General features: G+C 50.1%; 1 protein-coding gene and 1 long non-coding RNA gene across 4 annotated transcripts; one reads left to right on the forward strand and one right to left on the reverse strand.

Moving 5' to 3' along the window:
- Positions 1-1,648: 1,648 nt before the first annotated feature.
- On the reverse strand, positions 1,649-9,975 carry LOC110343514. Of its 3 annotated transcripts, none has more exons than XR_002385821.2 (5): positions 9,771-9,975; positions 9,485-9,591; positions 8,928-9,090; positions 8,290-8,533; positions 1,649-2,104 (listed from the first exon to the last, which is right to left on the reverse strand). It is a non-coding gene; the product is annotated as an uncharacterized LOC110343514 (long non-coding RNA). The 3 variants fall into 3 exon arrangements; XR_002385820.2 differs by having other exon boundaries at positions 9,485-9,546; positions 9,771-9,971; XR_002385819.2 differs by lacking the exon at positions 9,485-9,591 and having other exon boundaries at positions 9,771-9,961.
- Vstm5 (V-set and transmembrane domain containing 5) lies at positions 7,048-27,588 on the forward strand. Its single transcript, XM_005084035.4, has 4 exons — positions 7,048-7,516; positions 24,126-24,452; positions 24,547-24,687; positions 25,266-27,588. Exons 1-4 carry the CDS (start codon positions 7,429-7,431, stop codon positions 25,307-25,309), a joined length of 600 nt encoding a protein of 199 aa, XP_005084092.1. The 5' UTR covers positions 7,048-7,428; the 3' UTR covers positions 25,310-27,588.
- The last annotated feature ends 283 nt before the right edge of the window (positions 27,589-27,871 follow it).

Raw genomic sequence — 27,871 nt, forward strand, 5'->3', positions numbered from 1 at the left:
CAGCTCATCATAAAGACTCTGTGTGGTGGTTCGTATAGGGATGGCTCCTGGGTTTGAATGTTTGGCCCACAGGGAGTGGCCCTATTAGGAGGTGTGGCATTGTTGGAGTAGCCGTGTCCTTGTTGGAGGAAGTGTCACTTGGGGTGGGCTCTGAGGTTTCAAATGCTCCCAGCTCCTTCTCCAGCACCACGTCTGCCTGCCTGCCGCCCGACTTCCCACCATGATGATAAACCTCTGAATCTGTAAGTCAGCCCCAATACATGTGTTCCTTCATAAGAATCTTCCCCTGGGCGGTGGTGGCAGCTCACACCTTTAGTCCCAGCACTCGGGAGTTTGAGATCAGCCTGGTTTACAGAGAGAGTTCCAGGACAGGCTCCAAAGCTACACAGAGGAACCCTGTCTTAGAATAAAAAAGAATTGCCATGGTCATGTGTCTCTTCACAATAAGAGAACATTGACTGAGACATTCTTTTTTTTTTTTTTTTTTTTTTTGGTTTTTCGAGACAGGGTTTCTCTGTGGCTTTTGGAGGCTGTCCTGGAACTCGCTCTGTAGACCAGGCTGGTCTCAAACTCACAGAGATCCGCCTACCTCTGCCTCCCGAGTGCTGGGATTAAAGGCGTGCGCCACCAACGCCTGGCTGACTGAGACATTCTTACGGCCTCAGATGGCACACAGAAGCCTACATTGAAGGAACCAGCCCTAATAAAAGTTCATATAGGTATTCTATGTTGTAGCATTGAACACATTAGCCTTCTAATTAAGCCACTCACCTGTCACCCTAACATTACATCATACACCAAAAAGCAAGTGGCAGAGCATGGTGGTGTGTTACTTTAACCTCAGCACTCAGGAGGCAGAGGCAGGCAGACCTCCTTAAGACAGCCTGGTCTACATAGTGAGTTCCAGGACAGCCTGGTCTACGTAGTGAGTTCCAGGACAGCCTGGTCTACATAGTGAGTTCCAGGACAGCCTGGTCTACGTAGTGAGTTCCAGGCCAGCCTGGTCTTCATAGTGAGTTCCAGGACAGCCTGGTCTACATAGTGAGGCACAATCTCAAAACAGGCAGTGGGGAGAAACAAGCGTATTCAGAGAAACAAAAGAAGCATCCACAGGCCTCTACACATGGTGGTGAGTTTTGCAGAATAAGGTCACACAAGTTCAGATGTTTTTTTGGAACAGAAGAACATATTTAAAATACAGTCTGTCCTCAGAAATGCTGCTGTCTCTAGAGCGAAGTGGTAGGAACAACTCACTTTATTCTCGTGAAGGCGCACAAAGGCCTCTGGGGTTTTGAGAAAATACACCCTGGTTGTTTTTCCTGACGGGAAAGAATTGCCGGTCCCTGAGAGCTACCGTATGTGCTAAAGGTTGTGAAGAAACAGCCAGTTTTTCATGCTCCCTGACCCTCGAGCTGCACTCTCTCAGCAAAGGTGCTCAGTATTCATCCCAATCCAGCTTTCTAATATAGTTTTTTACTTTTTCATTTTATTTATTTATTTATTGGGGGGGCAGGATTCGAGACAGGGTTTCTCTGTGTAGCCACGGCTGTCCTGGAACTAGCTCCATAAACAAGGCTGACCTCGAGCTCAGAGATTGTCCCAGCACTACCTCCCGAGTGTTGGGATTAAAGGAGTGCACCATCACCACCCAGTTTCAAATATACTTTTAATTGAAATAGTTTTACCACACTTTTCCCCCTTCCTTACTCCCCCCCAATGCCTCCCAGATACCCTCCCTTAAACCCCTCTCACAATACCCCACCACCACTCTCAAGCTGATGGCCTATTTTCTTTGTTATTGTTACACATGTGCGTGCGTGAGTGTATGTGCAAACATATATAGATGCAACATAAAGAGTCTTTGTCATTTGTGTGTGTGTGGTTGAAACGTCCACCATCGAGCCGCAGCAGCACAGCGGGGGCTGCTGTTCCAGAAGGGTGTGGGAGCTGTGAGACTCAGAGCAGTTGCTGGAGAAAGTGGGTTGCTGGGTTTACTTCCTGCTCACCGTGCGCTCCCTGAGTGTGGATACAATGTGACCAGCCAGCCTCCTGCTCCTGCTGAGACTCGACCATGGTATGCTTACTGCTTCAGAAGCAGTGGGACCTGGGAAAATAGAGGAGATAAATGGGGCGGCCTTTAGTCTGGAATAGCCAGACTTTATTAAAAACACCAGATAATTCATACTCCTTGTCGGGACCTGCCGACCTACCGAAGATGCCTGAAAGGTGGAGTGAGGATTGAGAAAAGAAGGAGACAAAAGACCGGAGACAGAATTGGAAGGCTCTCGGTGAATACTGCAGATGCCTCAAGTTTCTCACACCCCTCTTATACCCAAAACAAAAGAGGAGGTCAAAAGACTTCCTTTCTATGACACGGGAACAAACAAGCGTAATTTACCGCCTTAATTCTCAAAACATCTAGTAACCACACCCTAAGTCAAACATCCTGTTATTTGGTCTTGAGGAGCAAGAACCAGTTTGAACTCTCTGACCTTAAGTCAAGATGGAAACAGAGTCACTGTGGGCTCCCACGCGCTTAAGAAGAGTCACACGAGTGACATGTTGCAGTCACCGGGGCAAGCTACAGGGCGCAAAAGACGAGTTTCTCCACAGAGGTACATAAGCAGATGGCAGCAATAGCCAATTGTAATGAATAATGTGAAGTAGACTCATTGCTGTGTGATACACCCTCGAGGGGCATCATCCAAGAACAACCCTGTGTCTTTGGAGAAACCGAGGTCACCAGACGTTTGCCTTGGTCTCCTGGAGGTTTCCAGTTTTTTTGAACCACATTCACACAAAGGTAGAATGAGCCAAATTGACCTTCCTTTCCTTAAGTTGCTTTACCAGGTGTTTTGTCTCAGGAACAAGTAATTCATGCCTCCTCACCCCTAGGACATCTGGCTGGAGTGGGGCATGGACTGAGGTGCATTTTTCTAACACCCTGCTGGATGCACAGTCTAGACCATCAGAGGTCCACATCTCTCCTCCACGACCAGAGAGGCAGGTGGTGGCCGTAAGAGGAGGAACTCAGAGCATTACTGAATTGTCTGCCTTCTTCCAGCTTTTTAATCTCACAAGAGTCTTCCTTTGAACTTGTGTTTCTCAGACGTTAGCCTCCCTAGTTCACACGTTCATTTGACAAACAGTCATTAAGCATTTACCACATTAACGGCAGTGGGCAAAAAGAAATTTTTTCCTTCGACCTTGAGCTCCACAGAAAGGGACTATGGGCCTAGAGGCCTTTCGTGATTTGGGTCATTGAATCTCCATCGGTGTGTGAGTCCCTTGGGACTTATATTCATGAGTCATTCACCTTTGGAGTACCCATAGTGCCAGTTACGGGACTTCTGGGTAAATGGTTAATGAGCTAACAAATGAATGCAAAGGATACAGGAAACAGAAACATTTAGAAAGCCCCTTTTTCAGTCAGCAGATTCTCAACTTTAAAATTGTTTCAGCGTTTTAGTGCATTTTATTTCCTGTGCTTGAGAGCAAACTCAGCGCTTCCAGATGCTAGGCAAGGGGTCTACCATTGCATCCCCCACTAGCCCCTCAATTTATCCAATAAGATTCAAAACAGAGATGAAGGACTCTTCGGCTTCATGAGATTGCTGCCTGTATGCACACTCCCTAATTTTATATAGCGTGAGCACAGTATCTGACAGAAACAACTTAGTGGGTCGGGATTTACTCAGGCGCCCAGCTCCCCAAGTCTGTCACAGAGGGGAAGGCAGAGAAAGCAGCTCCATTCGCGCCAGTGAGCCTGTGTGGGGGACACTGTTCATGTCATTGCAGAGCAGGCAGCATCAGGCAGAATGGACTAGGCAGTCACCAAATGTCTGACGCTAGGGAGGACCGGCTTTAGGCTCCATCTCCTAAAGGTCCCAGAGCACTTCCAGAGAGCAGCACTCCAAACAACCCCAAGGAGAACACTTCAGATGGGAGGACTTGGGAGATGGCTCAGTCAGTTAAAATGCTTGCTGTGCAAGCAGGAAGATGCGGATTCAGCCCCCCCAGCACCCACATTAAAACAAAAAACAAACAAAAAAACTTGAGCGTGGCAATACACATCAGTAATCCCAGCAGTGAGGAAGTAGAGATAGGAGGGTTTCTGGCCACCCAATGGCAGAATCAGTAAGCTCTCAGTTCTGGGAGAACCCCTGTCTCAAAACAAAAGCTAAGGTAAAGAGAAACCACAACCACAGAGATCTTGACTTCTGGCACCCACACGTGCATGCTCACACACGCGCGCACACACACACACACTCACACACACACACTCACACACACACACACACACTCACAAGCAGTTAGCAGGTGGGCTCTGGATGTGCTTTGTGGTAGCAGGGGTCTGCAGAGCATAGCAACCACCTTGGGAGGGTCTATAGGCCATAGCAACCAGTTGACCAATCAACACAGGACAGGTCGTCCAAGCCCAGAAGTGGACCAGTCCTGAGAATGTCTAGTAACCCTAGACACTCTACTTGCTCTCCCCAATAAATCCCCTGCCTCACGGCCCCTTCCAGTCCTTCTTGCTCTACCAGCTGTGCGGTTAACTTGGAATGGGTCTCTTGGTGATTTTGGGGTTCAGAATCTGGGCACAGCAGGACATGGTGTGCTAATACCTACACGCTCATGTCCTGAGCTTTAGCAATACTAGAAATGGCCACATGTCACTCTTTCAATTCATGAACCAACACTTTCCTGTGAAGAGGACACTGTGTCACTGGCCTGGTCACATCCCTTCATGACTGTAGTTCACCGGGTACCACTACTGTTCATCTCACAAGGGTTAAACCATGTGCGATGGTTAAAATTGTCAACGTAATGGTTCTAGAGTCGCCTAGGAAAGAAGCCATTTGGCTCACCCGTAAGTGATTGTCTGGATTCAGTTATTGGGGATGGGAAGACCCACCTTAACTTTGAGTGGCGCCATCCTAGGGCCGAGGACTGAATAAAAAGGAGAGCGTGAGCTGAGCCCTAGCGTTTGTCTCTCTCTGAGTCTTGATGGCAGATGCAGTGTGGCGGCTGCCTCCTCCGGTTCTTGCTACCACGGCTCCCTGCCACAGGGCTGTACCTCGGAACTGTGCGCCAAATCCAACCTTTTCTCCATTGAGTGCTTTGTCACAGCAACGAGGAAAATAATTAACTTGATGTGGAGTCAGCAAGGATGCCCCTGAGGGCAAGAAAGGACACAGGAAGGTGCTACAAGTGCGTCTCCAAGGCACTTCCTGTTCCTCCATCCTCACTTAGAGAGGTTTGTCCTCACTTGAAACTTCATGAAGTATGACAGAGGCCACAGATCTAGGAGAAAGGAATGTCTTCAAGGCAGGGGCTGTGTGATTTTTTTTTTTCCTGGAGAGACCACTTGTATCCACCACAGACCAAAAAGAAAGATTTCCAGGTCCTGGCTGATGAGCCAATGAGTTCACTAAAGTCACTTACAGTAGCAAGGGTTGGTAGCCAATGAGTTCACTAACGTCACCTACAGTAGCAAGGGTCTGGAGCATGGGTGACTCAAGCAGCCGGATTACAGGAAAGGCCGTCCCAGCTGCATCACTGAAGTCCCCTGCACAACTTGCTTGCAGCTCCCTGCAAGAATCTCGTCTCCCTGGCAGTTACTGCTGCTTCTATAGTCTAAGAGTTTTGTCCGTGCCCTGGCGATTGCGCTTTGTGAGCTGCTGTCTCCTCCTGTCAGGAAAGAACGCTTCAACCCACTGCCTTTCCTATCCCTTTCACCAGGAAAGCAAAAACCTTTTCCAGAGACACCAAGCACACTTCCCTTTTAAGAATCACTGCCACCTGCTCATACTGTTGGCCCCGGGGCTGCAAGGGAGGTGAGGAATCTAGTTCTGACAAAGCAGACTAGAATGCCACTACGTGCTTGGATCAGTATTGTAGCGAGCCGGTGTTCGTGGTTACGGGGCTACCACACTTCACAACGATCCGAGTGAAGGGCTAAGGATGTAAATGAAGACAAAGACAGCGGCCCATTCTCACAAGGAGAATGGCGTTTGTAAGAGTGGAGGAGCCTTATATACCAGTGGCAGGCAAAGGGTGGGCCAAAACCAGGAATTAGCATTTAGACAATAAGGATGGACAGGAAACAGAAACTTGCATGCAGGCCTTACTGGGAGGAGGGGACAAGAGGTGTTTTGCTAGAAGCTCCTAGTCACAAGCTGGTCAGCAGACCCCCATGGGGGAGGGGTGTAACACAGTATTAGTTTCCCCTCTTCCATATCTTCATGCACCGGCACGTCCCCCTTGGAGGCCAGCTGCTCTTGCTCTGAGCCCTGCAGCACCCTGGCTCCTCCGTTTGACCCGAACAGGCAGACTACACAGTAGTTGGTCACTGTTTCCAGGTCCCTCCCTTTGCCAGGGTTCCTTAAGTACCCAGTCACTCCTGTGGCGTGCAGAATGCTGGGATTACGGGTGTGGGCCACCTCTAGGGACTGTCCAAGTCAGTACGGTTGTATCTTTAGTGTACCTCAGTGCTGGACAGCTTTCCACTGCTGTCCTGTGAGGGACCAAAACGCCCACCTGTGCTGGGTTCTGTGCAGCAAGCAGCTTTGAGAGCCCTCTCATGGATGGATGGGTGGATGGGTGGGTGAGTGGATGGATGGGTGGGTGGGTGGATGGATGGGTGGGTGGGTGGATGGATGGATGGGTGAGTGGATGGATGGGTGGGTGGGTGGGTGAGTGGATGGATGGGTGGGTGAGTGGATGGATGGATGGGTGGATGGGTGGGTGAGTGGATGGATGGGTGGGTGGATGGGTGGGTGAGTGGATGGATGGGTGGGTGGGTGGGTGAGTGGATGGATGGGTGGGTGGGTGGATGGATGGGTGGGTGGAATCACTGTCCATATACTCCACACAGCCAGCCTGAGTCTCCTGTCTGTCGCCCCTTACTCCTCACACCCCAGACTGTCACTTGGCTTTCCTAAAATTCTCCACTCGCCCATGGAGCGCCTTCAGACTGTCTCTTTGGGTCCTTGGAAAACAGTTAGCACTAGCCCTGTCTGGGAGCCACCTCCCTGCACTGAACCTTGAATTGATACAGTGGGTGTGACTCTCAGGAAATTGCTCATTATTTACCATTAGTGCTTCTGAGTGCGAGCCTTCCCACTATCCCATATCGTTCCAGATCCACAGTCCTTCCTTCTCTCACTCCTCCTCCCTTTCCCCTTCCTCCTGTCTTCCCCCTCTCCTGGGAACTGGTTCAACCAGAGTACAACCTGCTCATCTACCTCAGGCGCTGGAACAGCGGCAGGAGCTGGGACGCGCAGAGCAGAGCAGAACAGAGCAGAGCGGCAGAGCTGAGGCTAGGAAGGCCAGGCTGGTGCTCTGCGGGGCGCCGAGGGCGAGCAGTCTGCCCGGCCGCTTCCCCTAGGCCCATGCGGGCCGGGTACAGCCTGCTGCTCGTTCATGAGGCCGCCGTGGAGCCGGAGGAGGACCCGCGGCATCCCGCTGGGGCTGCTCGCGCTCTGGGTGGCCGCCGCCCGCTGTCTGCAGAGTAAGTACCTGACCCGGAGGACCTCGCAGGTGGGAGCGACTTGGCGAGTGGGGGGAATAACGTCCCTGGAAGGGGTGATCCCTCGGGTGCCGGCCGGGAGGGTGAAGTGATGTGGGCTAGAGTCACTTCACTGCCTCCAGGCTGGCGGGGCGCGGCTACCGAGTCCTAGGCCGAGCTAAGGCTGCCTTGGTGCCCTGGGCCGCTGTTGCTGCCGTTATCGGAGCAGGAAGCCGGCCTGGAGATAACTCACTTGCCGCTGGGCTCTGGCCTCCTGGGCAGAAATTTATATTTTCTTCCTGGAAATAACCAGACTGCAAACCCCCCAAGTCGCTCACCACCAGCTCCTGGTGGTAGACACCCTCCCTGGTTTTTCTAGTCTATGGACCTCTTAACATGCTCAGAAAAAGGGGTCCCGCGGTTCACAGGAGCTTGAGATCAGAGAAGGTGCCGGATGAACCTGCACTAGAAGCCCTGGCGTGCTGAGTGCGCACGTCCATCCTCATCTATAGACATGACTGATGATTACGGTGCAGTTTTACTGTCCTTATTCCCATTCCCATCTTACAGATCAGTCAACAAAGGTTTAGAGAGGGCCAGAGGAACACAACTGGAGTTGAGAGGGCTAGTAGGGAGCCGTTTTGCTCACAGATCCTGGGGATCTACAAGCCTCCTAACGGTTTAGTCCTCAGGGGGAAAAGAAATCTTATCAAATAAGGGCCGCTTTTCTCCGTGTTCTACACGCGCTGAAACGGAGGCCAGGAAGGGACACCCACCTAGTGAGTAGTGAAGCCAGGGCTCACACACAGCCTCTAGACTTTTCCTGGAGATTATTAGCACTGAGAATGGGATGGGGCTGCTGTTGCTCCTAAGACTGGGGAGCAGGACATAACATAGTCCAGCAGGTGGGAATGTTAATAACGACCTTTCCCATTGTTTTCCAAGTCTCAAGTACAAGTTTTCAGTCACCATTCTTGCTCTTGGTACATACGTCTGTAATGTCCAGACGCTGTCTTCTCCCTGCAGGAAACAAGCGGGCCACAGTTAGATACAGGGGACAGACACAGCGGTTAACACTTTTTCCTTTGACGTGGCCTTTAGAGGAGGTGGGTGCTGCCTTCTTGGAACACTTAGAACTCAGATTTAGAGAACTAGAACTTTGTATGCAAAGGAAACCACCCTAACCTGGACCTGGCAGCTGGAGAGGAGCCACCATGACAGTGTGACAGAAGGAACACAGAATGTTCCAGACGTACAAGCCTGAAGAACAAACAGGTGAAGGTTTGCATCACCTGGTGACTGTGTGCTGCTCAGCTCTAAATCCCAGGAGGGCCAGCACTGTCGGCTCTGACCGGTCCCTAGTGTTTGCCCACCCGAGCCAGGAGCTACTCTTTTCAAAAGAGGGGCTGTGTACCTGCCTGGGGAGGCCTATGCCGGAGGCCGACACTAGTGATGTGGGAGACGTGGGGTGGGCTTGTCCTCCTGCCCCCAGTTCCCTGGGTCCCTCAGTGCAGGGCTGGGATAAAGCTCAATGGCAGAGCTCTTCTCTAGCATAAACAAGATCCTGTGCTTGACACCTAGCATTGAAAAAAAAAAGAAGAAAGAAAGAAAAGAAAAAACAGTATTAAAAAAAGAAATGAGAGAATGAAACGTCATTCACAAAGCCTGTGTTAAAACATGCCCCCCAAACGCACAGAGTGTATTTGGAAGCCTTTTCTCTGTAAAGGGTGTTGTTATGGACTAAATATACGCCTCCACCAAATGCCACGGCTGAAACCTCTGATGTGATGCTATTTGGAGGTAGAGCCCTTGGTGTGAAGTTGGACCCACTATGGTGAGATTAGCATTTTTATCAAAGAGAGATCAGAACTCCCTCTTCTGGTGAGAACACAGGGAGCAGTTTAATAAACCGGGGGGGGGGGGGGGGGGCAGGCAAAGGCACTTTTAACCAGCCTTGGCGTTCTCACTCACAGGGTGAAGAGGGAACTGCTCCCGTAAGGTTGCGCTGTGATGGCCACACACTCCGAGGCACACTTGCACGCACAGGAATGATATGCACACAAATAAATAAGTGTAAACTAGTTCTTAGATAAAATAGGGCTGTATTAAATATCCTGAATATTCCACTTCCCACCCTCCAACACTGAGAGGAGAAAATAAATGCCTGTTGCTCCAGTCATTCATGCCATGGACTCTTACAACAGCCCCCAAACTAGAGGTTGTATTGAGAAGTGTGTGTGTGGGGGGGGGTACTTACTGTCAAAAGCATCTAAAGCCAAGGAACCAGTTAACTGGGTGGAGGCTGGAGAAGTTTTTGAGGCGTGTACTATGGGTTGGAAGGGAAATTAGGGAGAGGTGCCTGAGACGGGCTTGGTGAGGGGTGGCAGGGAGGGGGTTTCAGGTTCCAAAGTGAATGTGTGGAGTGGGGGCCGGGGGAGATACTGGATACCATCTGAAGGTGAATCAGGTTGGCTCCCAGCACCGCAGCCTTTAATTGAGAAAAGATTACGTGTTTATACTGCCTAGCTGTGCATAGGATTAAACGGAGACAAGGGGCACGTGAGCTGGGGTGTGGCTTGAGATCAGGAGCTGAGGAATTGACCTTGACAGTAGGCACCACTCATGTGTTAATGGAGGGCCACAAGCTCCTCTTGCTGGAAGAAGAATGGCTGCTCACTACGCTGCTAAAAAGGGAAGGTCCTGATGGCTTTTCCCTTTTACCGTACCTGTCTGATTTCTCTGTGCTTATTAACTGAACTCTTGCCCTTAATGGCCTCAGGCTGTGGATGTGAACCCTAGGTATTTTATCCCTGGGACCAGGTGTGTCTAGTAAATCTCTAACCTTCCTGTTCTTGGTGTAATTAGGTGAGCTCTTGGAATCTGGTTTGGGGTGGAGGGGATTTTTTCCAAATAATTATCTTCTTTAGAGAGGTTACCATCGTACATATTTTTATCCCTTTACTAAAGCCCACACAAAATTTCCCAAGGGGAAAAGCATTAATAATCGTTAAAAATGAAAGTAAAAGGGGGCTGATCTTCAACGTGGAAATGCTGGGACTTTGTCAGACAAAGTGGGGTCGCACAGAGAAATAAGGAGTGTTATATTGGACAATGGAGAGAGAATTCGCGTGAGGCAGTAAAGATCCAGACTGAGGTGTCTTAGTATTAGTATACAGTTTTAGTATTTTGTGGAAGGTGGAAGTTGCTAGTGGTGCAGTTGGTTATTTAGCTCAGGAGATTTCTAAGCAAATGTTGAAGGGGTTTGGTTCTTCCTGGCTGCTTATAGCAGATTCAAGGGAGGGAGTGATGAATTGATCTGGGTGTGGTGGTGCAAACCTTTGACCCCAGCACTCAGAATTTCAAGGCTAGCCTGGTCTACATTATGAGTTGTAGGCCAACGAGGGCTACGTAGTTAGTGAGACCAAAAACAAACAACAAACAAACGAAAAGGAAGTCGGGTCTTAAAGATGTGGCTATAACCTGACAATACTATAAAAAAATTAATAATGATGATAATAAAGGCATATCAGGAAGAGAGCAGCAAGGGTGTGGTGAGCGGCCTCGGTAAGTGGAAGTGTGAACAGCCTTGATAAGTGTGTGCATGAACGGCCTTGATAAGTGTGTGTGAACCTAGGCACTAATCAGCCACCCCAACAGAAGCACTGCCCATCTGTACCGAAGGAGCCAGGGTGAAATAAAGGAAGCATGTGGGTGTCTCAGGTCCTGCTCGCCTAACCATGGAGCTATGCAGCTGTAGACATGTTCTTCCAAACAGGAAAGAAAGCAGGACCTAAGAGAGACTGCCAGGGCTGCCTTGGTACAGAGGAGAGAGGAGGGGACATTGTTTCAGTGCCAACGGTGGACACAGGCCACCTGGAAGAACATTGGGGATCACCTTAGCATGCCTGAAGGCAGAACATCCAACCAAAGAAACTCCCTAGTCTTAGCAGTGTACCCTGCTGAGATTGGAACCCATCTCCCTTGTCCTCCTTTTGGTTTCTTCCCAATGAAATGACAGTCTCTGCCCTATCCAGTGGTGGTCACGTCACTGTATTTTGGAATACATAGCTTCCGCGGTTCCTAGTCCAGTCAGAAAGGACCTTGCTTCAGGATGAACTATCCCTGTCAGCTCACACACATCTTCCTTAGGCAACATTTAAGTAAGACTTCAAAGTTAACTTCAGAGTAAATTCCAGAATGAATTCAGACTTTCAAGGCTACTGAGATAGAATAAATGTGTTGGCTTTTGTTCTTTAGGAGTTTGGGAGGCCAGAAATGAAAGGCATGGACTGAATGTGCCTCCATAAACTTAGAAAACACATTTTTTTTTGGTTTTTCGAGACAGGGTTTCTCTGTGGCTTTGGAGCCTGTCCTGGAACTCACTTTGTAGACCAGGCTGGCCTCGAACTCACAGAGACCCGCCTGCCTCTGCCTCCCGAGTGATGGGATTAAAGGTGTGAGCCACCAACGCCTGGCTGGAAAGCACATTATTTTGTCAGGACATTAGCAGGATGATGACAGCCTGAAGGCCTCCTCATCACGAACCACAGACGCCCTGGGCCTGGGTTTTCCTCCTGGAAGTGGGATTAGGGTGGAGAGAATAACTGCACCCTTAGGATGGGGATATTCTGAGACGTGCATTGTCAGCTGATTGGGTGTAATGGGAACTTCTTGGAGGGTACTCACAGAGACCAAGGCGTCTCTGATGTCACCAGGAGATGGACACGTATGTGGTCCATTTGTGGTATGCGCCTGTGTTTACATAGATAACTAAAAGAGGAATAGGAGGAGAAAGAATTTCCAAGGTCAGAGTTTCAAAGTAGCTTTCTCTTAACTGATTCCCTCGTGTGCTAGACATCGACCAGCTCTCTGGACACAGGGGAGATGACAAAATGGATCAGAAAGGACACACCTGTCTGCAGGTCCAGCCAGTTGAGAACGTATGCTCTACTAGACTCTATGATCCTGTGTGTCAGTTTCCTGTGACCTACAGGGCTGTTTGGTACTTTCCCCGCTGATTAAATCCATCATGGGAAAAAGTCACTTGTCAATCACTCTTCTCTCGGAATGCCCACTGTCGTGAAACAGGTTTACAAATGGACTTTGGGCTCCCATCCAACAATGAGAGATGCACTCTCACCCTGGACTCTTGGAGGAGGGTCTAGGCCCTGCCCTGGATGAAATGACAGACTATGGACACCCCCATGGAGGGCCTCACCCTCCCTGGGGAAATGAGGGAATACTGGGGGGGGGGTTGGAGGGCACAGGAGAGGGGAGGGAAAGGGAGAGGGACCTGGAATTGACATGTGAAGCAACCTTGTTTCTAATTTAAATTTAAATTAAATATATATATATATGAAAGAAAATGGAGCTTGGAAAGGTCGTGGCTTTTGGGTAGAAGTTGTTGGGGAAAACTCCAGCAGTAGAAGAGGAAGGAATGGGTACCAAGCCCGGGAGTGCAGAACGCAAAGCTCTGTGAGTCTGCCTCCCATACAGACAACCGTGTGCCAGTAAGGTCCTTGCCCTAGGCTCAAGCCAAGGCCGGAAGGCAGAGTCCCCAGCCCCCCTTTGCCTTTCCCCACCATCCAGCCCTCTGGCGTCCTTTGTGCTGAGATTTCAGAGACATTCTTGAGCTAGAATCATTCTCCTTTATGTTAAGTGAGTCAGACACAGAATAGAGGCTTGAGAAGAAGGTATTGAGGGAACCTATCTTTCAGGGTATAAGGTATTTTAGGGGAGTTATTTAACGTCACAGTGTTGTGCCTTCAAAACCAGGGAGGCTTCTGTTTTCCGTGTTGGACAAAGCGAGTTGTCAGAATTACAGGCGTTGGGGGTCTGTGAGGGAGGTCCCATGCATCACGGCTGATGTGGTCACAGCATGTGCCTGTGGCTGGGTGGTTTTTTGGTTCCCAGGTGGCAGGGGAAAGGTCGCAGCAGGCTTTTTCTGTCGGCTCCTCACACCTGTACCTGGAGAAAGGCCGCAGAGGGCGTGGCCTGATCTGTCAAGACGGCTACTCTTGATATAACAGGGTTAAAGTTCAGTTCAGCTCAGCAGCGCTGAGAGCAGGCCCGGCAGACAGAACCGGTGATATTTAAGACAGTCGCTGGGGTTAAGGCCACTGGGGAGCAGTCCATAGTTTGGGGTGATTGGAGTTGGCTCGAGGTGGAGTCATGGGAGATGGAGGGGAAAGAAAAGGCCTTCCAGAGTCAAGGCGATTTGTACTTTGGAACTAAACACCCCAGGACCAGGACCCCAGGAGACGAAAGCTGCAGAAGCACCGCATCCCTGCAGCGGGACCACCTAGCCAAGTCATTCCGAAAGGAACCCAGAGTGCGGGCGGCTGGGCTGTGGCGAACCCTGCTCCTGGCATCTCCCAGCCGCGCTGGCCGCCTCTGAGGTCCCTTCACTGAGCAAGTGCCACCACATCTCTGCCTTCACCTACCTGCACTTAAGGCTGTTTCTCTGGGTCCAAGTCCTTTTTAAAAGGACACCAGCCAGGTCAATTGCATCCAGGCCGGCTGAGCCCACCCAGGTGACCCATTTTGATGTAGAGACACAGTCTCCAAAGACCACATGAGAAGACAGGCTACGATGCTGTCCTATCTCTGGGGGACACCATTTAAACTGTAACAGGCAGACAAGAAGCCCCAAGTAGGGCATAAGTCTGAGGAAGCATTTTCAGTGCAGCCTGTGACTCCCACCCGCCAAGTCCACAGTCACTCACTGTCCCACATCTTCAAACTGGTTTCGGTGGAGTCGGGGAACGTTTGTTTGTTGTTTTTTTTTTTTTTTATCCCACCAGAGGATGAGCTTAACACCCGGTGCTATGCTGAGTGTTGTGATTGGAATCAATGCAGTCCCACATGAAAGGCAAAGGAGCCCCTGGAGTTACTTGTGGGACGCTTCTCTTCCGCAGGCAGTTTTCTTTGACTCATTGCCTGCCAACCCATAAAGATCCCTAATTGCAAATGAGGAAGCAGCAGCAAGAGCTGAAGGGATTTGTGCAAACTCACACCACTAGGGTGCATGCAGACAAAATTAGCTGGACACAAAGGCCTAGTCGCAACAGAAAAGCGTAGGCTGGCATTGTAACTCATCGCCTTTGAAAGCCTTGAGTCCCTAATGGGATTCTATCAGGGGTTCAGAGAGGAGGCTTACAGCAGGCAGGTTGGGGTTTGCTAAAAAGTTCCGATCTGAGGGTCAAAAGGAAATAAACCGGCTCACGCACATGTTCCTCTCATGGGTCTTTATTCTTCAAGAAATGTTTGTACCAGCCAGGTGTTGGTGGTGGTGCACGCCTTTAATCCCAGCACTGGGGAAGCAGAGGCAGGCGAATCTCTGTGAGTTCGAGACAAGTCTGGTCTACCAAGCGAGTTCCAGGACAGGCTCCAAAACAATACAGAGAAACCCTGTCTTGAAAAACCAAAAAGAAAAAGTTCTTTCTCTAAAAACTCTCTTACAGTTCTACAAAGATCTAAAAGTTCCTCCTAAGAATTCTCCAAAAGTTCCTTCTTCTAAAGTTCTCTCTTCGCACAAGGCCTCTAGTTTTTACACCCATCGGCACATTTAACAACCGTCTCACAATAGGGCATGCATATTTCTCAGAACCAGGAGTAGGTACCTCACACTCCCTCCTGGGCGTGGGCGTGGTTTGCAAAAAGTCTCAGGGGGGAAAGATGTGACTTGTGGAATGTGCTGTTAACTCATTACAGGTGACTCCTCTCTCTCTCTCTCTCTCTCTCTCTCTCTCTCTCTCTCTCTCTCTCTCTCTCTCTCTCTCTCTCTCTCTCTCTCTCTCGGTTTTTTCCGAGACAAGTGACTTCTCAACACTATATCAAAGAGAAAAACTATGAGATCCCGAGACTGCAACTCTTACTGCTGATGACCCAGTGAGAAGGAATTCCTTTCTCTGGGTCCTATTTGAGAATATAAAGCACCCAGTATATATTCTATATTCTATATTCAGTCAAATTCACAGTAACAGATATTCTGGAGTTGATACCCAGAATATTAATTGCTGCTTCTGTAATAAATGATAAAGGTTCTCTCTGCAAGAGAATAAGGCTCTGGACTCTGTGGGAATCTTGAGAGCAGGGGTGTGTGTTTGCATTCATATGTCAAACACAGGAGTCACTGCTGATTTTAGACACACCAGGGAAGGCAAATTGGGCCCTGAAGTTCCGACCAGAGCTAGTAGTCATGGGGCCTGAGCTCCAACCTTGTTCCGGTGTGGCCTAGTTGTGAATTCTGCAGCCCATACCTGCAGGCCAGCTGCATAGCCCATTAAGGGAAGGCCTCTGCTCAGGAATTCCTATTCATGGGCCAGGACAGGGAGTCTGCAGGATTCTTGGGGTGCAGCATAGACCACGCAGGCTAAACCACAATCTAAAGGGGAGAGAGGCTCTCTAGTCACAGAAGTGAGGACATACAGACCGAGACAAGTGTGAGGATGAAAGGTACCCCAGAGGAGCCCAGTGACGGGACAGGCTTTCCAGCCAGCCCTCCACCCATCTGCAATCAACAGTGGTGCTTGGGAACAACTTCTACACACACCCCAACAACATACTGCTATCAAAGTTCCCTATCTCTGCCAATCTGATAACGGCGGGGTCATCAAACTTCCCACCCTTGGTTTCCCTGGACTGTGGTATGGGTCTGGTGCCAAGAGATGCCATAGGCAACGATGATTTGCTATTTTAGAGTGGCTTTTATGGCGGCGGAGGGGTACAAATTCTGAATTTTGGTGAAGGGAGCAGCCTGGCAACCTTCACCTAAGCCTATTTCTGCGCATTGTGTGGTCTGGCCTGCATTGGGGGTGACTTCTCAAGGTCACGGATCAGTGAGATGGAGGAGACCCCTGCAGGGTGAGCTGAACTTTGGTTCTTTGTAACCAGACACCAGTGGGCCACTCCCAAGAGGACAAGGTGCCCGTAAACTGTGTGAGCATGTCAGCCATTAACACGATTCTTGGCAGCTAACAGGACCAGCCGGCAATTGGTTGTCTTTACACAAAGGTGTCTTCCAAATTCTAGTTTTGCCTGGGTCAAGAGTGGCAGAATCTGGCCAGGACACGAGTATTTATTTAGGTGCTGCTTAAACCTAGATCATTTCTCCTACACGATTGTCTGTTGGCAGACCTGGAAACGAGAAAGGTCCTCCTGACTCAACACACACTCTCTCCCTGGCCTCCCCGAGTTGGTAACAGTTTGACAAGCAGGACCTGCATGCGGTCATTTACCCATCTTCAGGGGACACATGAGCTCCAGTAAGGTGCCAGGCCCCGTTCTGAATGCTAAGCTGCTCCAAATGCTAAAAGGGTTGGTGATATCCTAGCACACTGGCCTGTCACTAACCCTGACAGACACAGAGAGCTGCACAGAGGTTGAAATGCAAGTCTGTCACCAGCTATCTCTCTAATATTACAGTAATCACTACTCATATCCGAGGTCAGAGGCACGGGAAATGAAGATAAAGAGGTGCAGGCAATAAAACCCCACCTCTGCCTGCGACTGCCTAATGTGAGTGTGTTGTTGGTCTGAAATGTGGAAAAAAAAAAATCACGTTTCTCGGCCTTTTGGCTAAGATCGAGTGGAAAAGAAAGAAAAAGCTGGGTATAGTAGCACTCATCGATACATCTGAGACAGAAGGGTGAAGAGTTCAAGGCCAGCCTGGACTCTATGAAACTTGGCCTCAAACAAACAAACAAAGTAAATAATTAAAAAGTGATTCAATGTGAAAGCTTGGCATGGTTGTCCAAACCTCTAATCCCAGCGTTTGGAGGAAGAGAGATCACTGCAAGTTCAAGGCCAGGTGTAGAATGCAAATTCCAGGACAGCCAGGGCCGTGTAACAGGACCCCACCTTATACAACAAGTGACTAGATGGCTAGGCTGATTAGCTGAGAGATGATACAGGGATAGATTGACAGATCATGTAGATGATAAATTGAGAGATGATAGATGGATGATGGACACATGGCTGATAGATTAAAAATAGGTAATAGAGGATGGATAGATAAACAAATAGACGATAAACAGATTGACAGGTGATAGACGATAAATTGATAGATATATGGCTGATGGGTGATAGATTACAGATAGATTGATGACAGTAGGTTGATGACTGATAAATAATAGAGAGATGATGTATCAGTGATTACAATAGATAGATGATAATAATAAATAGTTGATAAATGAATTAGTAAAAATAAAAATCAGTGATAGGTGATAGATACCTATATATATATAGATACAAACATATATGCATAGATATTAGGTAGATAGGTACATAGATAGGCAGATAGATAGATTGATTGATTGACGCATACATGCATACATACATAATACATACATACATACACACACACATAGAGTAGCAGACAGCTTGTAAAGTACACCAAACACAGAAAGCCTAGCCTCTGGACTCATGAGACAAGTTAGCAGGTAAAAGCACTTGTGCAAGCTAGAAGACCTGAGTCTGATCCCCAAAATCAACTTCCAGAAGTCGTGCCTGAGCTGTGCACAAAACAAAGTAAGTCCTCAATACCAGGCCTATCCCCTTGAACACTGACTGTTAGACGAGCCTAAACTTCCAAGCCACAAAATAGCAGTTTTCCTGGGAGGAAAAAAACTGACACTTCTCACTGTCACTTGAGCATTCACCGACTCAACAGACTTGATTGCCAGCCACCGTGTGCCCCGCCCACACCGCACTGGCTTCAGGAGGCACATGAGGGAGGCAGGCAGGCGTCTGACCCTCCAAGGCTGACCTGGAATTTGACCTGTTTTCTTATTTATTCCAGGAGCCTTAAACTCTGTCCCACGACCTGAGTGAGAGTAGCCCTGGCAATGGCCGGCAGTCACAGGCATGGTCCTTAGGTAGCTGAAGCGTTCCAGCCCTGGACATCTCCCGTGATCCACATTACCAGTCCAGGAGGGGATGAAGGGCCACTTTCTGAAGGAGCCTTGACCCTAGAAAAGGCAACACTGTCCTTCGAGGGAGAGTCCTTCCAGGGGCTGGAAGCTGAGCTCTTTGAATTCTCATCCGGAGGGAACGTTTTGGCCAGGAAGCCTTTATACCTAGAGAGGCTGAGAGTCACCTCTGCATAGCACCAATCCAGGCCTGTCCTAAAGGTGACCATAGCCACCGCAAAGATGTGTAGCATGGGATTCAAGAAGACCACTGGCTCTGGGTGATCTCCTTAATGCTGTATTTCAGAGATCTCAGAACTGGCCTTTGGGGATCTCACTGCTGGCCCCTCAGGGGTCTCCTCAATTCTGACCCAGCCTGTTCTACAAATTGAGTTCCAAGACAGCCAGGGCTTTTACACAGAGAAGCCCCGTCCCAATAAAACAAACAACAGACAAAATCATCCGTTTATGTCTGTAGCCATCTATGAAATAGCTAACAGAGGTGAGGCACATCTACGGATGCCCAAACCTCCAAATGCGCCAACGCCGCCTAACAAGGTGGTCATGTGGTCTCTAGAGAAAAGAAGTGGCATGTCAGTCACAACCCAGGTGCTCTATCCAACTTAGCTCCCCCAGCCATGAAACAGACTTCTGTGTGACATGTCAGTCACAACCCAGGTGCTCTATCCAGCTTAGCTCCCCCAGCCATGAAACAGACTTCTGTGTGGCATGTCAATCACAACCCAGGTGATCTATCCAACTTAGCTCCCCCAGCCATGAAACAAACTTCTGTGTTTGCTTTCTGGCCTGATGCAATATGAAAATGTCACTTTTACCATGGTTTTACCTTGTTTCCAAGCAAATCTAGAGTAAGATGTTTTCAAATATTGCCCTGAAAGTCTCACACCGTCTCTAAGGTGTAGAAGCTTTGCTGGGTGGAGGACTAACATGGCATGAGGGAGGACCAAATGCGGTGAGTGGATTCAGTGTAGGAACACAAGGGGTCATCCTGTGAACAGTCAAGGGATCTTGAAGATAGACTGTATGTAGTATTATTCGCAGGAATGGAGCGATGGCTGGGGCAGGGGGGAGGTGCTTGCCACCACCACTGACAATCTGTTTCATCCTTGGGACTCACATGATGGAAGGAGAGGACTGACTCCCTAAGCTGTCCTGTGATCTCCACGCATGCACAAGGGCACACATTGCACACACCCATGCAGGCACATCCATAAACAAACATGCACTAAGAGAATGGTGTTATTCCAAAGCTAAATCTCCAGGGTGGACGATGGTGTGCATGATGGTGTGTGAGAACCCCATCTCTGAGGGGAAGTGTCGGGGTGTCTGTAACGCACTTCCTTCTGCCTCAGTTCACAAGGCTGCCCTGCTCTTCAGATGCCAGTCAAAAGCCCCAGGCTGGCGCTGTCAAGATGGTGCATCCGTTAAGAGCACTTGGCGCTTTTGCAGAGGACGGCAGTTTATCGTCAGCAAGCACATAGCAGCTGACATCCGTAGTAACTGCAGTGCCGAGGGATCTGACACCTGTCTGGCGGCCTCTGCAGGCACCAGGCATGTGGGTGGTACATATGCATATATGCAGGCAATGCGCACATACAGAAGGATAAATAACTGTTGAAAATCCCAGGTTGCCCCCATGCTTTTGACTGCCTGGCCACATGTCACAAGTTGACATGCCCCACCCACTTTGTATGCTACTAATTTGCTAGAACAGCTCATAGGACTTGTGGAAGCACATTCCTGGCATTCACCCATTCCCGAGGACCTTACACAGGCTGCAGGGGAACACTAGAGGGAGACAGACTCAGGAAAAGCGCCGTGGGAGGGCTTCTCTGCCCCTCCTCTACCCCCCACCCCCCACCCCACCCCCCACCCCGCTGTGTGCGGGTGTCACCTGTCACTTTCTGTCCCCTCCACTGCCAACCACTGGTTTTCTGCTTGAGCCTAGGTGTCAGTGTTTGAGCTTTGAAGTCAGCTGCCCACGAGTAGCTTTTTACCCTTTCTGGATGAGCAACCCTGAGGGCATATGTGTGTTTTGACTCTAGAACTCTCAGAGCACTGTCCTTTGGGGTTTTCCAAACACTTCTCCACAAGTGACTGTGCACAGACCACTGGGAACAGCCCCCTTCCCCTCCCTCCCTCCCTCTCTCTAGGAAGAAAAGGAAGGAAAGGAGGAAGGAAGGAGGGAGGGAGGGAGTGAAGGAAAGGAGGAAGGAGGGAGGGAGAAAGGAAGGAGGAAGGAAGGAAAGGAGGAAGGAAGGAAGAGAAAGAAGGGAGGAAGGCAGACAAGCTCACTCCCTGGAGGCTGGGAGAAGAAGGCCTCCAACATTCCAATCCCTCCTTGTTGCCTCGCCTGCTGCTCAGCCTGTATCCAAGAATGTGGCGAGGGCGTCGGGATTGATGACACAGAGACCAGTCGGTTGCGTTAAGAAAACTTTATGCTCCCCAAATCGGCTTAGGAGAACTTCCCAAGAAAAACGCTTCCCTTCAGAAAATGCTTCTGCCATCCATACATGCACAAATCTCCAACAGACCTCTCCTTCCTCCTGGCTGGTGGTTAAAATCTCTGACACCAGAATTGGAAAACAGCAGGGAGCAGAAAAAAGTAGCTAGCCATGGGGAAGATCAAAGTCAGGGTGTTTCAGTGAGTGAGCCCTTATCAGGAATTTATGGCATTGGATTGTTTTCAGTAAACATGTTTTCAGCAAACATTTTTTCCCAGCTGCCTGCTCCCAGGCTGATGGATGTGGGGTTTCCGGCCAGGGTCTGTGATCCCCACACCTTGTCTTTTCTGGTGACCGGTACAACCCCGAAACTGTCTAAGGGTCACCAGGCACCGGTCATGCTGTGTGTGCAGAGGCTCACCATCACTCCAGCCACTCCGAAGAATCCAGAGTTTAAGGAGCAGAGTGACAGGAAGTGGAGGCAAATCAAATGTTTACTCCTTGTTGTATCAAAATTAGAGGAAGAAACTAAATACACCCCTGTTTCATAGCGGCATCACTCTAGAAAGTCATTATCACCATTTTAAGATTTTTTTTTTACTGAATGTATTTATTTTGCGTGGAAAAGGCATACATGTAATGTATGCATACACATCCCATGACGACTGTGCGGAGCTCCATGGACAACTTGAAGGAATCAATTCTCTCCCACCGTGTGGGTCTCAGGGACTGAACTCAGGCCATAAGGCTTGGTGACAAGTTCCTTAACCCACTAGGCCATTTCAATGGCCCTGCTACCCATTTTTCAGCATGAAATCCATTGCATTCTTTAGTTACCCAGCCAGACCTTAGCAAATGGGTACAAGTGGGATACTATTATCAACAGCATAGGACAATAAGAACGATCTAGAAATGTTACAGGGCGAGTTACTTGTGGCCAGCAGCTTGGATCCAGGGCAGTTGGGCCGCAGAGGATAAGGGAACTGAACAGGAAACAGAGGTGAAAATGGAGTGTCTTAGAGTTTCCATTGCTGTGATAAAACCACCACTACCGTAAGCAACACAGGGAGGAAAAGGGTGTATCTCACCCACACGTTCACATCACAGCCCATCTTGGAAGGAAGTTAAGGCAGGAAGCTGGTGGGGAAACTGAGGCAGAGGCCAGGGGGGAGCACCAGCTTCCTTGCTCATGACTGCTGCCTTCTCTTCCAGAGGTGACACCACCCACAGTGCCCTGGCTCCTCCCTCCCGCATCAACCGGGAAACCGCACAATGGGCTTGCCCACAGTCCGACCTGGTGGGGGGGATTTTCTCAATGGAGGTTCACTCTTCCCAAATGGCTCCAACTTGTGTCAAGTTGACATAAAACTAGGCAGCACCCCATTCCCTCGCCCACCTCTCGCTGAGGCACCGGTCACATCCTGTCCCCTCTACTGCAGCCTCTAGCCTTCTAGTTGAGTCCAGACGCAAATGCTTGAGCTTTGAAGTCAGCTGCCCATGTGTAAACCTCAGCCCTGCAGAGAGACCCTGGCCAGGCTTTGTAATCATGATGAGCCTGAGGCTACACCACTGATTAACTGGTAATGAATTATGGGAGGCTTCAATAGCATGGGCCTGGTGCCTGGTGTACACTGTGCAACATAGTAGCTATTTAGAACTTGTGAAACACGCCTTACTCAGGTAGGTACTGCTGTTTATCCCTTACACACTTAGCAGAAATCTCCGTGTAATGCCTCATCCAACTCCACACCCACATCCAGCTGACCACCGTGCTCAGCCCCAAGCACCTCCTAATACACGTCCTAATCGCCTGCCTTTGTTTTTTTATTCTTTATTTTATGTTATGTGCACTGGTGTTTTGCCCGTGTGAGGATGTCAGATCTTGGGGTTACAGATAGTTGTTAGAGCTGCCATGTGGGTGCTGGGATTTGAGCCCGGGTCCTTTGGGACAGCAGTCAGTGAGCCATCTTTCCAGCCCCACCCTGTCCTTTACAATTTCCTGTCACTCCCTTGCAGTAACCACCTGGTGGCCTGTCTCGTTTCCACTCTTACCCCCAGTCCTCAGGCTGGTCACCATGGCTGCAGATATTAGCATCATCGTTGGATTGCCTAAGGCACCCCTGTCGCTCCCTTGACATCTGAGCTCCTGACGCCGTCTGCACTCTTGTCCAGTTCTCTAGCTTTGTCGTGTCCTAAGCTCTGCCCAGTGCTCCTTACCTCCCAGTGATCTGGCCCCCCCAAACACACCCTGCTCACCCCCCGGACACAGGCATGAGACTTCTTCTTCTTCTTCTTGTCAGTGCACTGGCCATTGTCTCCCTGCAGGCTGCTCTGTCTGTCGGTCCCTAGTATTCTACCCCTTGCTGATTACAGAACAGAGTTGGAGGGGCCTCTGTGTCTTTTCAGCTGGCGCGCAATACGTGCCCATCAAAATCCACAACTAACCATTGGGCCAAGCTCCTGGAGCACAATCAAAGTGAGGGAGGAGCAAAAATATGAACAAAGGAATCAAGACCATGATGGGGAAACCCACAGAGTCAGCTGACCCGAGCTACTGAGAGATCACTGACTCAGGTCTGACAAATGGGGAACCTGCATAAGATAGACCTAGACTCCCTAAATGCAGGTGACAATGATGTAACCAGGACAATATATGAGGCCACCAGCAGTGGGTCCAAGATCTAACCCTAATGTACAAACTGACTTAGTGGAGCCCATTCTATATGGGGAGATACCTTGCTCAGCCTAGACACAGGGGCGTGGAGGGGAGAGGTGCCTTGGTCCTGCCTCAATAAGATGATGGGACAGACTTAGCAGACTTCCTAGGGGAGACCTTACCCTCTCTGTGGAACAGATGGGAGGAGGGGGAGTGGAGGGAGTGGGAGGAAAAAAGAGAGGGGGACCTGGGATTGGAATGTAAAAATTAGTTAATTTTAAAAAGGGAAAAAAAAGAAACTGGTAAGTTGGGGCTGGAGAGAGGGCTCAGCAGCTAAGAACACTGGCTGCTCTTCCAGAGGACCTGGATTCAATTTCCAGCACCCACACGGCGGTTCACAACTGTCTGTAACTACAGTTCCAGGGGACCTGACACCTTGATACAGGCGTACACACAGACAAAACACTAACGCAAATAAAAAATGCACAACCGAAAGGGACAGGTTCATATGTATACCCTACAGGTCACGGTGTGTCGCTGACAGGTTGACTCAAGTACAGGTTCACATGTGTACCCTGCAGGTCACGGTGTGTCGCTGCACATTCCCCGGTCAGTCATCAATGCCTCTGTCCAAGAAGATATCCTGCTGTCAGTGGACTATTCCTGCCACGGCGTGCCCACCGTCGAGTGGAGGTACGCGTCAAGCTGGGGTGAGCGGAAGATCGTGGAGTGGAAACCAGGGGCCCCAGCCAATGTGTCCCAAAGCCACAGAGACAGAGTCTGCACCTTCGACAATGGCTCCATCCAGCTTTTCGGTGTGGGCGTGAGGGACTCGGGTTGCTACATCATCACTGTTACAGAGCACCCGGGGAGCAGGCAGTTTGGCACCATCGTGCTGCATGTGTCCGGTAAGAGAGCCCCAGGCCTCCCTGAGCTGCAGGCCCAGGTGGGCGACTTTGCAGCACTGAGAGAGACTTTACCCCCCCTCCTGTCCCACCGCAGAGATCCGCTATGAAGACCTCCACTTTGTCGCTGTCTTCTCTGCTCTGCTTGCTGCTGTGGCTGTGGTGCTGATCAGCCTCATGTGGGTCTGCAATCGCTGTGCGTATAAATTCCAAAGGACGAGGAGACACAAACTCAAAGGTAAAGCTCTGGGCCTTGTGACAAGCCCTTCCTGCTTTTGAGGCCAGAGAGGGTACCCGTGACCTCATTCACTGAAAGAAACCACTGTGTGTGTGTGTGTGAGAGAGAGAGAGAGAGAGAGAGAGAGAGAGAGAGAGAGAGAGAGAGAGAGAGAGAGAGAGAGAGAGAGAGAGAGAGGGAGAGGGAGAGGGAGAGGGAGAGAGGGAGGGAGGGAGAGAGGGAAAGAGAGGGAGAGAGAAGGAGAGAGAGAGAAGGAGAGAGAGAGGGAGAGGGAGAGGGAAAGGGAGAGAGAGAGAGAGAGAGGGAGAGAGAGAGAGGTCAGCATATGTATCTTCCTCAAGCACACCCACCCCTTACTTTTGAGGCAGTTTCTCTCTGACCTGAGATCACTGATTGACTAGGGGCTGTCCAGCACACCCTGGAATCTGTTGTCTCCATCCATGCCCTGACCCTGGGATTACGGATGTGTGCCCAGGCTTCATACAGGGTTCTGAGGCCCCGGATTCAGGTCCTTATGATTGTGCATTCAACCCACCGGGCCATCTCTCCAATCCTTTGACTCGTCTTTTGCTTCGCAGAAAGCACTACTGAGGAACTCGAAATGAAAGATGTGGAGTGTTAGCCAAGCCTGTGCCCGATTACACCGCTACCTCAAGAGAAATACAGTATTTTCCAGTCGACGGAACAAACCGCGTCAGTCCTGCAGCCTTTCGCAGTCCTGGCCGGCGCCGCTCTCCCGATGAGACAGCTGCAACATTAGAGACCGACAGGCGATGGCTCACTACCGAAAGCCAGCTCTAGGACTTGTACGTAGCTCAAGGAGCAGTTCAGCGGAGGCTTTTTGGCCAGGGACTTCCCTTGGCTGCAGCTTCAGGGCCATGCTGATCCTTACGTACCCAATGATACAGGCAGACACCAGGAGCTGCTCACAGCACTGGCTATGATCCCACCCTGGCCTGTGAGAAGTCCCTGTCTCCAGGGGCAGTGTCTGCAGAGGGGCCGATGTGCAGCCCGCACTGGGACATGCTCTCTGTGCCTCTGTGCTCCCATCTGATCCCCAAACTGCTGTGCCCTCCATTCGTCTCCAGTCAGATCTGGGGCTGAAGAGCACGTGGCCTTCACCTACCTCATAGGGCTCGAGGGGAAGTGAGCACTAGCCCAGGTCTCTCAGAGTGATGGAGAAGGGCGTGAGAATCCCCGCAGGGTCTGGAAAGCTGTATGGGAAAGTGCAAGGTTAAAACGCCCTGGGGTGGAGCTAGAGAGAAGGCTCAGTGACTAAGAGCAGAGAGCCCAGATTCAATTCTGACCACCCACACGGCGGCTCACAACCTTCTGTAACTCCAGTTCCAGGGGATCTGATGCCCTCCTCTGGTCTCCATGGGCACTGCACACACATGGCGTATACATACACAGGAAATAAAATTTAAAAGCTGAATCTAAAAAACGTCTTTCAATGATCTGGATTGTCAGGGCTCCAGCTGAGCTTGGGGGCTGGGTCCGAGTCGGCCTTGGCTTTCACATTCTCAGGCCGATGTCACAATGTTTACTTCGAAGAGTCTCCTTCCCAGCTTCCCTCCGCCAAGCTGTAGCAGCAGGCATCACGCCCTTCTCGCTTCAGTATCTACAGATGCAGATCAGAGCTACCACTCCAGCTATGAAGGAGGTCGCTAGCTCTGTGCAGGCCCTTGGCTGCAGAGTCATGCATACAAGGATAAAAGCGTGCTAGAACATTCCTTGCATTCTCGGAACATTCCTTGTATTCTCTTTCCTTTCAGGTCCCCAATGCCCTTATCTTTTCTACTTCCCATGTGGCAGGTAAGGAATCCTTGCTGAAATTCCTTTCCTTGGGAAGTCATAAGCATTGACTGCCTCTCCTCCTCAAGTCCCAACAACCAAGGTGCAGGGCCACCAGAGTTCACCCAGGAACTAACGGATGAGTGTGTTAGGTTTCTTACAGAGCAGTGGATGACGGGGTATAGGCACAGGTGCTCTTGAAACAACAGAAGGTCTGCACCCTGAGGCAATGATGGCTTCCTCCTAGGTGCTTTGTGAAGCTCCTTCTCTACCATGATGAGCTCTAGCCTCTCCCTACAAGGCCACAGGCAATAAGGCAGAACTGCTTACAGCTGGTTTGGAGGGTGGGGAATACCCAGGTGAGGGCACCAGGATCCTTCCCGCTCCCTCCTTCTCTGAAGGGAAGTAGGCAGTCAGCAGGCCCAGCAGAACCCCTGAAGGTGGAGGACAGCTCTGTACGGCTGAGGTTACCCTCGTAGTCATTCATAAGCCTTTCTTCAAAGAGCAAATTGAGGGCTAGAGGAAGGGGCCTGTAGTGTTCCCACGGGAGCCTGCAGCAGGCCAGAGGGGGCTCAGCCAGCAGCAACGGGAGCAGCTGGTACGCACCTGACTCGGGAGGCACTCACCCTTGTCACCTCCTGTGTACACGTGTGCAGATGCCCACACTGTGCCCTTAGGAAGAGAGCACTGGGCCAAGGCCGTTTCCACACGTTCCACTGGGGAACAGAGGCGCACCTCTCGGAAGCCCCCGGTTTTCTGAAGCAGGAGCCTGTTCTATGCTCCTGGCTGGGAGTCAGTGGAGGCTAAGCCTCATGACCAGAGAGATGGAAGTGGATCCCAAGGAGGCTTCCATGGGCAGATCAGTAAATCCCATCGATCTGGAAGAATCTCATGGAGTCATTTTCTCCGCAGCCCTAATTGGAAAGCGGTTTTCCTATGCACCTCTAAAACGGCTCCATTCTTAAATTCTAGGGTCTCAAGTTTTGTTTTGTTTTTTTTTTAATATTAAATTATAGAGAATGACCAATGTCATGTTAAATAAGTTGTTACAGATGCTGTGAAAAAAAACTGTTTAAAATGAATGGAAATAAATAGTTGTGAAAATAAGGTCCTAGTTTTTTGTGTGAGTACACTCCTGTCAAAAAGCCAAATGCTGGGGCCAGAGAGATGGCTCAGAGGTTAGGAGCGCTGGCTGCTCTTCCAGAGACCCAGGTTTGAGTCCCAGCTCCCAACTGTCTGTAACTCCAGTTCCAGGGGATCTGATGCCTTTGTCTGGCCTCTTCGTGCACCAGGCATGCATGTGGTACAGCCAATACACCTATGCACATAAAATAATAATTTAGCCTAGCGGTGGCGGCGCACACCTTCAATTCCAACAGTCGGGAGGCAG

Source organism: Mesocricetus auratus, unplaced genomic scaffold (genome assembly GCF_017639785.1).
Source record: "Mesocricetus auratus isolate SY011 unplaced genomic scaffold, BCM_Maur_2.0 Super-Scaffold_100044, whole genome shotgun sequence".
In the NCBI taxonomy this organism is placed as follows: Eukaryota; Metazoa; Chordata; class Mammalia; order Rodentia; family Cricetidae; genus Mesocricetus; species Mesocricetus auratus.